Consider the following 14,325-nt stretch of genomic DNA (forward strand, 5'->3'; position numbering starts at 1 on the left):
GGCGCCCACGCCCTCACCCCCACAGATCCCAGGACAGGCGCCCACGCCCTCACCCCCACAGATCCCAGGACAGGCGCCCACGCCCTCACCCCCACAGATCCCAGGACAGGCGCCCACGCCCTCACCCCCACAGATCCCAGGACAGGCGCCCACGCCCTCACCCCCACAGATCCCAGGACAGGCGCCCACGCCCTCACCCCCACAGATCCCAGGACAGGCGCCCACGCCCTCACCCCCACAGATCCCAGGACAGGCGCCCACGCCCTCACCCCCACAGATCCCAGGACAGGCGCCCACGCCCTCACCCCCACAGATCCCAGGACAGGCGCCCTTCCCAGGACAGGCGCCCTTCCCCTTCCCAGGACAGGCGCCCTTCCCCTTCCCAGGACAGGCGCCCTTCCCCTTCCCAGGACAGGCGCCCTTCCCCCAAAGATCCCAGGACAGGTGCCCCTCCCTTCCCCCACAGATCCCAGGACAGAGACACCCCGCCCCGGCTCCAGTGACTAACATTATCGTCTTCTCAAATCAATGGATGGTAATTAGAAATACAGACTGCTCATTATATATCACAAAAATTCTTTATTAAAGTTAAAAAAAATAAAAATAAATATCATTCTGGTATGAGGCGGATTAGCTGAGCTTCACCTGCCGCCAGCTCCACGCTGTCCTGGAGCATCTGACCGCGGTTGCGCTCCTGCTTGGTTGTCAACAATAATCTAACAGAGTTTGAAAAATTGGGAAAATGTAGCGACACGTTGTGTGATCGATCAGAATGGCCAATAAGGACTAGAAGCGAGGAACAGGCCCAGGATGATAAAGCGCTGTAGGAGGAGCCATTAGATAAAAGCTGCAGCCAACCAGAATAGAGCGCGGGGTTCTGATATCGCAGGTGGAGAAGAGAGCGGAGCCAGGAGGGCGGCGAGAGGGACTGAGGAGACAAAGCGGAAAAAGGCATCAACTGGGTGATGGGAACACACATTCTCAGAAAGGCCCTATGTACAAAAATATACCTAATATAATACTGCCCCCTATGTACAAGAATATAACTACTATAATACTGCCCCTATGTACAAGAATATAACTACTATAATACTGCTCCTATGTACAAGAATATATCTACTATAATATTGCCCCTATGTACAAGAATATATCTACTATAATATTGCCCCTATGTACAAGAATATAACTACTATAATACTGCCCCTATGTACAAGAATATAACTACTATAATACTGCCCCTATGTACAAGAATATAACTACTATAATACTGCCCCCTATGTACAAGAATATAACTACTATAATACTGCCCCTATGTACAAGAATATAACTACTATAATACTGCTCCTATGTACAAGAATATATCTACTATAATATTGCCCCTATGTACAAGAATATATCTACTATAATATTGCCCCTATGTACAAGAATATAACTACTATAATATTGCCCCTATGTACAAGAATATAACTACTATAATACTGCCCCTATGTACAAGAATATAACTACTATAATACTGCCCCTATGTACAAGAATATAACTACTATAATACTGCCCCCTATGTACAAGAATATAACTACTATAATACTGCCCCTATGTACAAGAATATAACTACTATAATACTGCTCCTATGTACAAGAATATATCTACTATAATATTGCCCCTATGTACAAGAATATATCTACTATAATATTGCCCCTATGTACAAGAATATAACTACTATAATACTGCTCCCTATGTACAAGAATATAACTACTATAATACTGCCCCTATGTACAAGAATATAACTACTATAATACTGCCCTCTATATACAAGAATATAACTACTATAATACTGCCACCTATATACAAGAATATAACTACTATAATACTGCCACCTATATACAAGAATATAACTACTATAATACTGCCACCTATATACAAGAATATAACTACTATAATACTGCCCCTATGTACAAGAATATAACTCCTAGAATACTGCCCCCTATATACAAGAACTACTATAATACTGCCCCTATGTACAAGAATATAATTCCTATAATACTGCCCCTATGTACAAAAATATAACTATAATACTGCCCCCACGTACAAGAATATAACTACTATAATACTGCCCCCTATATACAAGAATATAACTACTATAATACTGCCCCTATATACAAGAATATAACTACTATAATACTGCCCCTATATACAAGAATATAACTACTATAATACTGCCCCCTATGTATAAGAATATAACTACTATAATACTGCTCCTATGTACAAGAATATAACTACTATAATACTGCCCCCTATGTACAAGAATATAACTACTATAATACTGCCCCCATGTACAAGAGTATACCTACTATAATACTGCCCTCTATGTACAGTGTTAAACACCTACTAAGTGTGATATGGCCTCGCTGTATGTCTGGTGTGTGATCCTTATCAGGTCTGCAGCACGTGCTCGGACCCTTTTTCGGCAGTTATGTGACCCCGGGGTGACACACCTGGTTCAGGGACAGTAGGACTGTTCCGGGTAGAGTTACAGCCAGGAATTGTCTTAGCTCCAGAGAATCGGTGTCATCAGACGTCACCTGCAGAAAATAAGACATTACTTTATGAATTTTTCACCTCCCCTCCCCCACGTCCCGCTTTTGACCGCTCACCTCCCAGGCCGTGTCCTTCATTTCTGACCCCGTAATGAACTTCTGCAGGTTCCAGTCAGGTAGCAGACAGGTGCGCAGGAGGTGGGACTTATTTTGGGGCAAATCCTTGTCATCACACAGCCAATTAGGAAGCAGGATTAGCCTAATTATAGAGTTTTGTTAATCATTTTGTTTTGGTCAGACACGTCACTGTGCGATTACTCGGTTGTCACCTTTCCTCCCCGCTGGCGATTTCTACTTCATTCAGGAGGATATTTGATATCTGCCGAAAATCAAGACATATTGTAGTCACTGATCACAGGACAAGTATCTAAACTGTCCCTCGCACAATAATCGTATGACATCAGGAGTCACAGCTCCGCCCCTTGCTACTGATGTCACTGAGTGGTCAGCCCTGCCCCCTGGTGATGACATCACTGATATGACATGAGACCACACCCCTTATACTAAAGCACCAGGTCCTCCTATATTATTGCTGACAACCTGCCTGTATACATGTGTGAGAGGTTGTCAGCCCCGCCCACTGGACTAGTGCTCATTCTCCTCATTTCCCCTCTCACCATTATTACAGTTGTTTTCTTGTCACCTAAAAGCTGGAACCCAGATGCTCCATCCTCCATCCAGCGCCGGGCAGAGTCCTGCACAAGATAGGCTCAAGTTACTAAAAATGAGGAGCTGCAGCGTTAGAGTTTATGTGGGGGAGGGGAGGGGGATTTGTATCCAGGACCCCATCGCTGCAAACCTGCAGTACTAACCACTGAGCCACCATGACACCCTAAATAGCTGCTGGGACAGTAATAAAAATCTACAGATTAATCGCTCTTACAGTAAAGAAGCCTGGTCATTTGTTAGACTGAGCCTTTATTCCTAGAAGGCGGCTTTTTCTATACATTCTCATTGATTTCTGTTGTCATCTTCATTATTCCCACAGGTTACCCATCCACAGCTTGCCTGCTCTGTCAGTAAAGACCGATCATTTCTGAACACTAAAATGCTTAAGAAATGAACAGGCTTCTTTACAGTAAGAGCAGACAACGCTGTGGAGAAATGAGATGAATCTTACAGGAGAGGAGAAGATGGTTCATTGATAAACTGGTGTGAATGTGTAAAATAAGAGGAGGAATGAAGGACCAATAATCCATCTTGTCCTCTCCTGGAAGGTTCATCTCCTTTCTCCACAGCCGGTCTGCTCTTACAGTAAAGAAGCCTGTCCATTTCTGGAAACAGGACCTTCATTCTTCCAACAGGAGGGGGCGCTCCCGGTATTTATTGTATGGGTCACTTCTAAACTGGCTCAGATTTATCTTCTCTCCTCAGATGCTTCTTCTTAACTCTAAATCCAAGTAATTCCCGCTTATCTCTGGTCGCCTCTCCTCAGTTTTCTTTGTCCCCTCTCCAGATTTGAGCGGTATACTCCCGATGAGGCGGCACTCGTAGTTCATACAGTGCCGATACTACATCCCGGCCCCCCTGAGCCCTTGGTGTGTGATGCAATCACAGTAGGATGGCTGGGGTTACACTGCTGGGACCCCCCCATCAGTCACAAGAATAATGTGTCTGGGTTTCCCCATCTGAATAGAGTGATGTACAGGATTGCCAGAGACATCTACATATGAGCCGCTAATGAACAGAAGCAGCTGACTGACACGGAGCAGAAATTTATATATATATATATATATATATATATATATATATATATATATATATATATATATATATATATATATATATATATATATATATATATATATATATATATATAATAAATTTCTGCTCCGTGTCAGTCAGCTGCTATAGATATATATATATATATATATATATATATATCTATATATATATATCTATCTATAGCAGCTGACTGACACGGAGCAGAAATTTATTTATATATATATATATATATATATATATATATATATATATATATATATATATATAAATTTCTGCTCCGTGTCAGTCAGCTGCTATAGATAGATATATATATCTATATATATATATATATATATATATATATATATATATATATATATATATATATATATATATATATATACACACACACACACATATACACACACATACACACACACACACACACCTTCAGCCTCTGCACTTGATGGTCGTCGTACTCCTCCAGTATCTGGACCTCCAGGACAAGGCGGACACCTGGGAACATGAAGGCCACAGATCAGGACTCTGGGTCTCGTCAGTGCGGCCGCACAGACCACGACGTCCACTTACCATATCTCTGCCCCTCGGTCACCTGACCGCTCAGACTCCCATTATTCACCTCTTCCTGGGTGAGGACCAGACCCCCGCACCCCAGGGCCGACGCTTCTCGTAATCTGTGAGTCACATCTGTAAGATATGGGGGGGGATGTATACAGTGGACGTACGGCTTGGTGCCCCCATTCTGCCCTCATCCTATATATGCGTGCTCCTCTTACATCAGTAACTGTTAGCGCTGGCTTGGAGCATGCTGGGAGTTGTAGTTTCATATCACCCAGAGTGAATCGCAGACTTCACTGCCCTTCTGATACATCCCACCATTGCTGGGGAACATGTCCCGTATAGAACTCACCAGTCTGTGGCGCCGGTCCCGCAAAGCGGCAGATCACTCTACGTTGGTGCCACGCACTGGGTGGTTGCGGCACATACGCTCGGGCGAGAATGGCGATGGCGAAACTGAGGAGTACAGCAAGTGATACCCAGAAAAGGACTAACAGCCCACGCCGCGCGCACACCCAGAAGCGGGCGTCCTGCTCGGACCGCAGGAGCGGCTGGGACTCCATGTCTCCCCGGCGGCGGCTCCTCCTGCAGATCTTATACTCCAGTATTTGCTGACCAGAAAGTCACTGCCAAGTGTGAAGAGGAGTGTCACATTCTACATCCACCATCGCCGCCCCACCCGAGGAGACAACGAGGGTCCAGGTACCCAACAAACCTCTGCACGATCGTGTTACCACCAAAAATGGCGCAAAAAAAACTATTACAGGTGATCCAAATCTACCAAACCAGACACCTGAGAAGTCAGCAGTCAGCCATACCCACTAAAATGGCGGCCACCTCATTGGGGGACTGCTGGTTACACAGCTGCTCTCTGCTGTCACCTCCTAAGGCACAGCAGCCATGATCCCCACATCCATGGCACAACAAGGGTAAATGTGAGCACAGGTGAAGCTGCAGTGATGATCACCTGGACGGGGCGGGGAGGCCTCCTTCAGGCCTCCACATGATGGAGTCCAGTCGTTTCTATGGTAACATGTGGTAATTATACTACCTCACCATCATTTTATAGTTGCCATGGTCTGATGGGTCCTGGTCGTGTGAAGGGGATGGAAAGGGAAGCAGAATCCCCCTCATCACACACTGGATCTCCTCCTTGTGATCTTGTGACTTCAGGTTTTTTTTTGTTTGTTTTTTTTTTTAGTAAAAATCACCGGAAAAGTACTGTGTGATTACCAGGAGAAAACCGCCACATGTGAATACCGCCGCACAGGAGAGCGCATAAATATGTCCTCCATCATGGATTGTATGTATGGGCGGGTTGTGGCCACTTTTGTCACAACGTGGATTCACATCCATAAAACACCTAAACGTGGTGGTGTGCAGCTGCATGATTGTAGTATAGCGGTGTACAGACGTATGATTGTAGTATAGCGGTGTACAGACGTATGATTATAGTATAGCAGTGTACAGACGTATGATTGTAGTATAGTGGTGTACAGACGTATGATTATAGTATAGCGGTGTACAGACGTATGATTATAGTATAGCGGTGTACAGACGTATGATTATAGTATAGTGGTGTACAGACGTATGATTGTAGTATAGCAGTGTACAGTCATATGATTATAGTATAGCAGTGTACAGACGTATGATTGTAGTATAGTGGTGTACAGACGTATGATTGTAGTATAGTGGTGTACAGACGTATGATTATAGTATAGCAGTGTACAGATGTATGATTGTAGTATAGCGGTGTACAGACGTATGATTATAGTATAGCAGTGTACAGACGTATGATTATAGTATAGCGAGTATAGCAGTGTACAGACATATGATTGTAGTATAGCAGTGTACAGACGTATGATTGTAGTATAGCGTTATACAGACGTATGATTATAGTATAGCGGTGTACAGACGTATGATTATAGTATAGCAGTGTACAGACGTATGATTGTAGTATAGCGTTATACAGACGTATGATTATAGTATAGCGGTGTACAGACGTATGATTATAGTATAGCAGTGTACAGACGTATGATTATAGTATAGCAGTGTACAGACGTATGATTATAGTATAGCAGTGTACAGACGTATGATTGTAGTATAGTGGTGTACAGACGTATGATTATAGTATAGCAGTGTACAGACGTATGATTATAGTATAGCAGTGTACAGACGTATGATTATAGTATAGCAGTGTACAGACGTATGATTGTAGTATAGTGGTGTACAGACGTATGATTATAGTATAGTGGTGTACAGACGTATGATTATAGTATAGCAGTGTACAGACGTATGATTGTAGTATAGCAGTGTACAGACGTATGATTATAGTATAGCAGTGTACAGACGTATGATTGTAGTATAGCAGTGTACAGACGTATGATTGTAGTATAGCGTTATACAGACGTATGATTATAGTATAGCAGTGTACAGACGTATGATTATAGTATAGCAGTGTACAGACGTATGATTGTAGTATAGCAGTGTACAGACGTATGATTGTAGTATAGCGTTATACAGACGTATGATTATAGTATAGCAGTGTACAGACGTATGATTATAGTATAGCAGTGTACAGACGTATGATTGTAGTATAGCAGTGTACAGACGTATGATTGTAGTATAGCGTTATACAGACGTATGATTATAGTATAGCAGTGTACAGACGTATGATTATAGTATAGCAGTGTACAGACGTATGATTGTAGTATAGCAGTGTACAGACGTATGATTGTAGTATAGCAGTGTACAGACGTATGATTGTAGTATAGTGGTGTACAGACGTATGATTGTAGTATAGCGGTGTACAGACGTATGATTATAGTATAGCAGTGTACAGACGTATGATTGTAGTATAGCGGTGTACAGATGTATGATTGTAGTATAGCGGTGTACAGACGTATGATTGTAGTATAGCGGTGTACAGACGTATGATTGTAGTATAGCAGTGTACAGACGTATGATTATAGTATAGCAGTGTACAGACGTATGATTATAGTATAGCAGTGTACAGACGTATGATTATAGTATAGCGGTGTACAGACGTATGATTGTAGTATAGCGGTGTACAGACGTATGATTATAGTATAGCAGTGTACAGACGTATGATTGTAGTATAGCGGTGTACAGACGTATGATTATAGTATAGCAGTGTACAGACGTATGATTATAGTATAGCGGTGTACAGACGTATGATTATAGTATAGTGGTGTACAGACGTATGATTATAGTATAGCGGTGTACAGACGTATGATTATAGTATAGCAGTGTACAGACGTATGATTATAGTATAGCGGTGTACAGACGTATGATTGTAGTATAGCGGTGTACAGACGTATGATTATAGTATAGCAGTGTACAGACGTATGATTATAGTATAGCGGTGTACAGACGTATGATTATAGTATAGTGGTGTACAGACGTATGATTATAGTATAGCGGTGTACAGACGTATGATTATAGTATAGCAGTGTACAGACGTATGATTATAGTATAGCGGTGTACAGACGTATGATTGTAGTATAGCGGTGTACAGACGTATGATTATAGTATAGCAGTGTACAGACGTATGATTGTAGTATAGCGGTGTACAGACGTATGATTATAGTATAGCAGTGTACAGACGTATGATTATAGTATAGCGGTGTACAGACGTATGATTATAGTATAGCGGTGTACAGACGTATGATTATAGTATAGCGGTGTACAGACGTATGATTATAGTATAGCGGTGTACAGACGTATGATTGTAGTATAGCGGTGTACAGACGTATGATTATAGTATAGCAGTGTACAGACGTATGATTGTAGTATAGCGGTGTACAGACGTATGATTATAGTATAGCGGTGTACAGACGTATGATTGTAGTATAGCGGTGTACAGACGTATGATTATAGTATAGTGGTGTACAGACATATGATTATAGTATAGCAGTGTACAGACGTATGATTGTAGTATAGCGGTGTACAGATGTATGATTGTAGTATAGTGGTGTACAGACGTATGATTGTAGTATAGCGGTGTACAGTCATATGATTATAGTATAGCAGTGTACAGACGTATGATTGTAGTATAGTGGTGTACAGACGTATGATTGTAGTATAGTGGTGTACAGACGTATGATTATAGTATAGCAGTGTACAGACGTATGATTGTAGTATAGTGGTGTACAGACGTATGATTGTAGTATAGTGGTGTACAGACGTATGATTGTAGTATAGCGTTATACAGACGTATGATTATAGTATAGCGGTGTAAAGACGTAGGATTGTAGTATAGCGGTGTACAGACGTATGATTGTAGTATAGTGGTGTGCAGATGTATGATTGTAGTATAGCGTTATACAGACGTATGATTATAATATAGCGGTGTACAGACGTATGATTATAGTATAGCGGTGTACAGACATATGATTATAGTATAGCAGTGTACAGACGTATGATTGTAGTATAGCGGTGTACAGATGTATGATTGTAGTATAGCGGTGTACAGACGTATGATTATAGTATAGCAGTGTACAGACGTATGATTGTAGTATAGTGGTGTACAGACGTATGATTGTAGTATAGCGTTATACAGACGTATGATTATAGTATAGTGGTGTACAGACGTATGATTATAGTATAGCGGTGTACAGACGTATGATTATAGTATAGCGGTGTACAGACGTATGATTATAGTATAGCAGTGTACAGACGTATGATTGTAGTATAGCGGTGTACATAGGTATGATTATAGTATAGCAGTGTACAGACGTATGATTGTAGTATAGCGGTGTACATACGTATGATTATAGTATAGCAGTGTACAGACGTATGATTGTAGTATAGCGTTATACAGACGTATGATTATAGTATAGCGGTGTACAGACGTATGATTATAGTATAGCAGTGTACAGACGTATGATTGTAGTATAGCGGTGTACAGACGTATGATTGTAGTATAGCGGTGTACAGATGTATGATTGTAGTATAGTGGTGTACAGACGTATGATTGTAGTATAGTGGTGTACAGATGTATGATTGTAGTATAGTGGTGTACAGACGTATGATTGTAGTATAGCGGTGTACAGACGTATGATTATAGTATAGCAGTGTACAGACGTATGATTGTAGTATAGCGGTGTACATACGTATGATTATAGTATAGCAGTGTACAGACGTATGATTGTAGTATAGCGGTGTACATACGTATGATTATAGTATAGCAGTGTACAGACGTATGATTGTAGTATAGCGTTATACAGACGTATGATTATAGTATAGCGGTGTACAGACGTATGATTATAGTATAGCAGTGTACAGATGTAGGATTGTAGTATAGCGGTGTACAGATGTATGATTATAGTATAGCAGTGTACAGACGTATGATTGTAGTATAGCGTTATACAGACGTATGATTATAGTATAGCGGTGTACAGACGTATGATTGTAGTATAGCGTTATACAGACGTATGATTATAGTATAGCGGTGTACAGACGTATGATTGTAGTATAGCGTTATACAGATGTATGATTATAGTATAGCAGTGTACAGACGTATGATTGTAGTATAGCGTTATACAGACGTATGATTATAGTATAGCGGTGTACAGACGTATGATTATAGTATAGCAGTGTACAGACGTATGATTGTAGTATAGCGGTGTACATACGTATGATTATAGTATAGCAGTGTACAGACGTATCATTGTAGTATAGCGGTGTACATACGTATGATTATAGTATAGCAGTGTACAGACGTATGATTGTAGTATAGCGTTATACAGACGTATGATTATAGTATAGCAGTGTACAGACGTATGATTGTAGTATAGCGGTGTACAGATGTATGATTGTAGTATAGTGGTGTACAGACGTATGATTGTAGTATAGTGGTGTACAGATGTATGATTGTAGTATAGTGGTGTACAGACGTATGATTGTAGTATAGTGGTGTACAGACGTATGATTGTAATATAGCGGTGTGCAGACGTATGATTGTAGTATAGCGGTGTACAGATGTATGATTGTAGTATAGCGGAGTGCAGTCTTGTGGTTGTAGTATAGCGTTATACAGACGTATGATTGTAGTATAATGGTGTACAGGCGTATGATTATAGTATAGCATTGTACAGACGTATGATTGTAGTATAGCGGTGTGGAGCCATATTACTGTAGTATAGCGGAGTGTAGTCTTGTGGTTGTAGTATAGTGGAGTGCAGCCATATGATTGTAGTATAGCAGAGTGCAGCTATATGATTGTAGTATAGCGGGGTGCAGACGTATGATTGTAGTATAGCGGTGTGGAGCCATATGATTGTAGTATAGCAGAGTGCAGCTATATGATTGTAGTATAGCTGGGTGCAGACGTATGATTGTAGTATAGCGGAGTGCAGTCTTGTGGTTGTAGTATAGCGGAGTGCAGCCATATGATTGTAGTATAGCGGAGTGCAGCTATATGATTGTAGTATAGTGGGGTGCAGACGTATGATTGTAGTATAGCGGAGTGCAGTCTTGTGGTTGTAGTATAGCGGAGTGCAGCCATATGATTGTAGTATAGCAGGGTGCAGACGTATGATTGTAGTATAGCGGGGTGCAGACGTATGATTGTAGTATAGCAGGGTGCAGACGTATGATTGTAGTATAGCGGGGTGCAGACGTATGATTGTAGTATAGCGGGGTGCAAACGTATGATTGTAGTATAGCAGTGTACAGACGTATGATTATAGTATAGCAGTGTACAGACGTATGATTGTAGTATAGTGGTGTACAGACGTATGATTATAGTATAGCGGTGTACAGACGTATGATTATAGTATAGCGGTGTACAGACGTATGATTATAGTATAGTGGTGTACAGACGTATGATTGTAGTATAGCAGTGTACAGACGTATGATTATAGTATAGTGGTGTACAGACGTATGATTATAGTATAGCAGTGTACAGACGTATGATTGTAGTATAGTGGTGTACAGACGTATGATTATAGTATAGCAGTGTACAGACGTATGATTATAGTATAGCAGTGTACAGACGTATGATTGTAGTATAGTGGTGTACAGACGTATGATTATAGTATAGCAGTGTACAGACGTATGATTATAGTATAGCAGTGTACAGACGTATGATTGTAGTATAGTGGTGTACAGACGTATGATTATAGTATAGTGGTGTACAGACGTATGATTATAGTATAGCAGTGTACAGACGTATGATTGTAGTATAGCGTTATACAGACGTATGATTATAGTATAGCAGTGTACAGACGTATGATTATAGTATAGCAGTGTACAGACGTATGATTGTAGTATAGCAGTGTACAGACGTATGATTGTAGTATAGCGTTATACAGACGTATGATTATAGTATAGCAGTGTACAGACGTATGATTATAGTATAGCAGTGTACAGACGTATGATTGTAGTATAGCAGTGTACAGACGTATGATTGTAGTATAGCGTTATACAGACGTATGATTATAGTATAGCAGTGTACAGACGTATGATTATAGTATAGCAGTGTACAGACGTATGATTGTAGTATAGCAGTGTACAGACGTATGATTGTAGTATAGCAGTGTACAGACGTATGATTGTAGTATAGTGGTGTACAGACGTATGATTATAGTATAGCGGTGTACAGACGTATGATTATAGTATAGCAGTGTACAGACGTATGATTGTAGTATAGCGGTGTACAGATGTATGATTGTAGTATAGCGGTGTACAGACGTATGATTGTAGTATAGCGGTGTACAGACGTATGATTGTAGTATAGCAGTGTACAGACGTATGATTATAGTATAGCAGTGTACAGACGTATGATTATAGTATAGCAGTGTACAGACGTATGATTATAGTATAGCGGTGTACAGACGTATGATTGTAGTATAGCGGTGTACAGACGTATGATTATAGTATAGCAGTGTACAGACGTATGATTGTAGTATAGTGGTGTACAGACGTATGATTGTAGTATAGCGGTGTACAGACGTATGATTATAGTATAGCAGTGTACAGACGTATGATTATAGTATAGCGGTGTACAGACGTATGATTATAGTATAGTGGTGTACAGACGTATGATTATAGTATAGCGGTGTACAGACGTATGATTATAGTATAGCAGTGTACAGACGTATGATTATAGTATAGCGGTGTACAGACGTATGATTGTAGTATAGCGGTGTACAGACGTATGATTATAGTATAGCAGTGTACAGACGTATGATTATAGTATAGCGGTGTACAGACGTATGATTATAGTATAGTGGTGTACAGACGTATGATTATAGTATAGCGGTGTACAGACGTATGATTATAGTATAGCAGTGTACAGACGTATGATTATAGTATAGCGGTGTACAGACGTATGATTGTAGTATAGCGGTGTACAGACGTATGATTATAGTATAGCAGTGTACAGACGTATGATTGTAGTATAGCGGTGTACAGACGTATGATTATAGTATAGCAGTGTACAGACGTATGATTATAGTATAGCGGTGTACAGACGTATGATTATAGTATAGCGGTGTACAGACGTATGATTATAGTATAGCGGTGTACAGACGTATGATTATAGTATAGCGGTGTACAGACGTATGATTGTAGTATAGCGGTGTACAGACGTATGATTATAGTATAGCAGTGTACAGACGTATGATTGTAGTATAGCGGTGTACAGACGTATGATTATAGTATAGCAGTGTACAGACGTATGATTGTAGTATAGCGGTGTACAGACGTATGATTATAGTATAGTGGTGTACAGACATATGATTATAGTATAGCAGTGTACAGACGTATGATTGTAGTATAGCGGTGTACAGATGTATGATTGTAGTATAGTGGTGTACAGACGTATGATTGTAGTATAGCGGTGTACAGTCATATGATTATAGTATAGCAGTGTACAGACGTATGATTGTAGTATAGTGGTGTACAGACGTATGATTATAGTATAGCAGTGTACAGACGTATGATTGTAGTATAGTGGTGTACAGACGTATGATTATAGTATAGCAGTGTACAGACGTATGATTGTAGTATAGTGGTGTACAGACGTATGATTGTAGTATAGTGGTGTACAGACGTATGATTGTAGTATAGCGTTATACAGACGTATGATTATAGTATAGCGGTGTAAAGACGTAGGATTGTAGTATAGCGGTGTACAGACGTATGATTGTAGTATAGTGGTGTGCAGATGTATGATTGTAGTATAGCGTTATACAGACGTATGATTATAGTATAGCGGTGTACAGACGTATGATTATAGTATAGCGGTGTACAGACATATGATTATAGTATAGCAGTGTACAGACGTATGATTGTAGTATAGCGGTGTACAGATGTATGATTGTAGTATAGCGGTGTACAGACGTATGATTATAGTATAGCAGTGTACAGACGTATGATTGTAGTATAGTGGTGTACAGACGTATGATTGTAGTATAGCGTT

The 14,325-nt window shown here is 40.5% G+C and overlaps 1 protein-coding gene across 1 annotated transcript; it reads right to left on the reverse strand.

Annotated features, from left to right (window-relative positions):
• Positions 1-610: 610 nt before the first annotated feature.
• On the reverse strand, positions 611-5,552 carry LOC142251714 (uncharacterized). The gene is made up of 8 exons (XM_075324771.1): positions 5,230-5,552; positions 4,890-5,006; positions 4,747-4,814; positions 3,212-3,289; positions 2,864-2,913; positions 2,652-2,793; positions 2,493-2,579; positions 611-928 (listed from the first exon to the last, which is right to left on the reverse strand). The coding sequence occupies exons 1-8, from the start codon at positions 5,438-5,440 to the stop codon at positions 611-613; spliced, it is 1,071 nt and encodes a 356-aa protein (XP_075180886.1). The 5' UTR covers positions 5,441-5,552.
• Between the last annotated feature and the right edge of the window lie 8,773 nt (positions 5,553-14,325).

Source organism: Anomaloglossus baeobatrachus, chromosome 9 (genome assembly GCF_048569485.1).
Source record: "Anomaloglossus baeobatrachus isolate aAnoBae1 chromosome 9, aAnoBae1.hap1, whole genome shotgun sequence".
Lineage (NCBI taxonomy): Eukaryota > Metazoa > Chordata > Amphibia > Anura > Aromobatidae > Anomaloglossus > Anomaloglossus baeobatrachus.

What these genes read in the sequence shown, in the direction of transcription:
- LOC142251714 (XM_075324771.1), bottom strand. Translation starts at nt 5,440, where the DNA reads ATGGAGTCCCAGCCGCTCCTGCGGTCCGAGCAGGACGCCCGCTTCTGG. An exon ending in GGGACCGGCGCCACAGACTG is followed by an intron (nt 5,007 to 5,229) that starts GTGAGTTCTATA and finishes CATATCTTACAG; the next exon opens with ATGTGACTCACAGATTACGA. An exon ending in ATCGCCAGCGGGGAGGAAAG is followed by an intron (nt 2,794 to 2,863) that starts GTGACAACCGAG and finishes CTCTATAATTAG; the next exon opens with GCTAATCCTGCTTCCTAATT.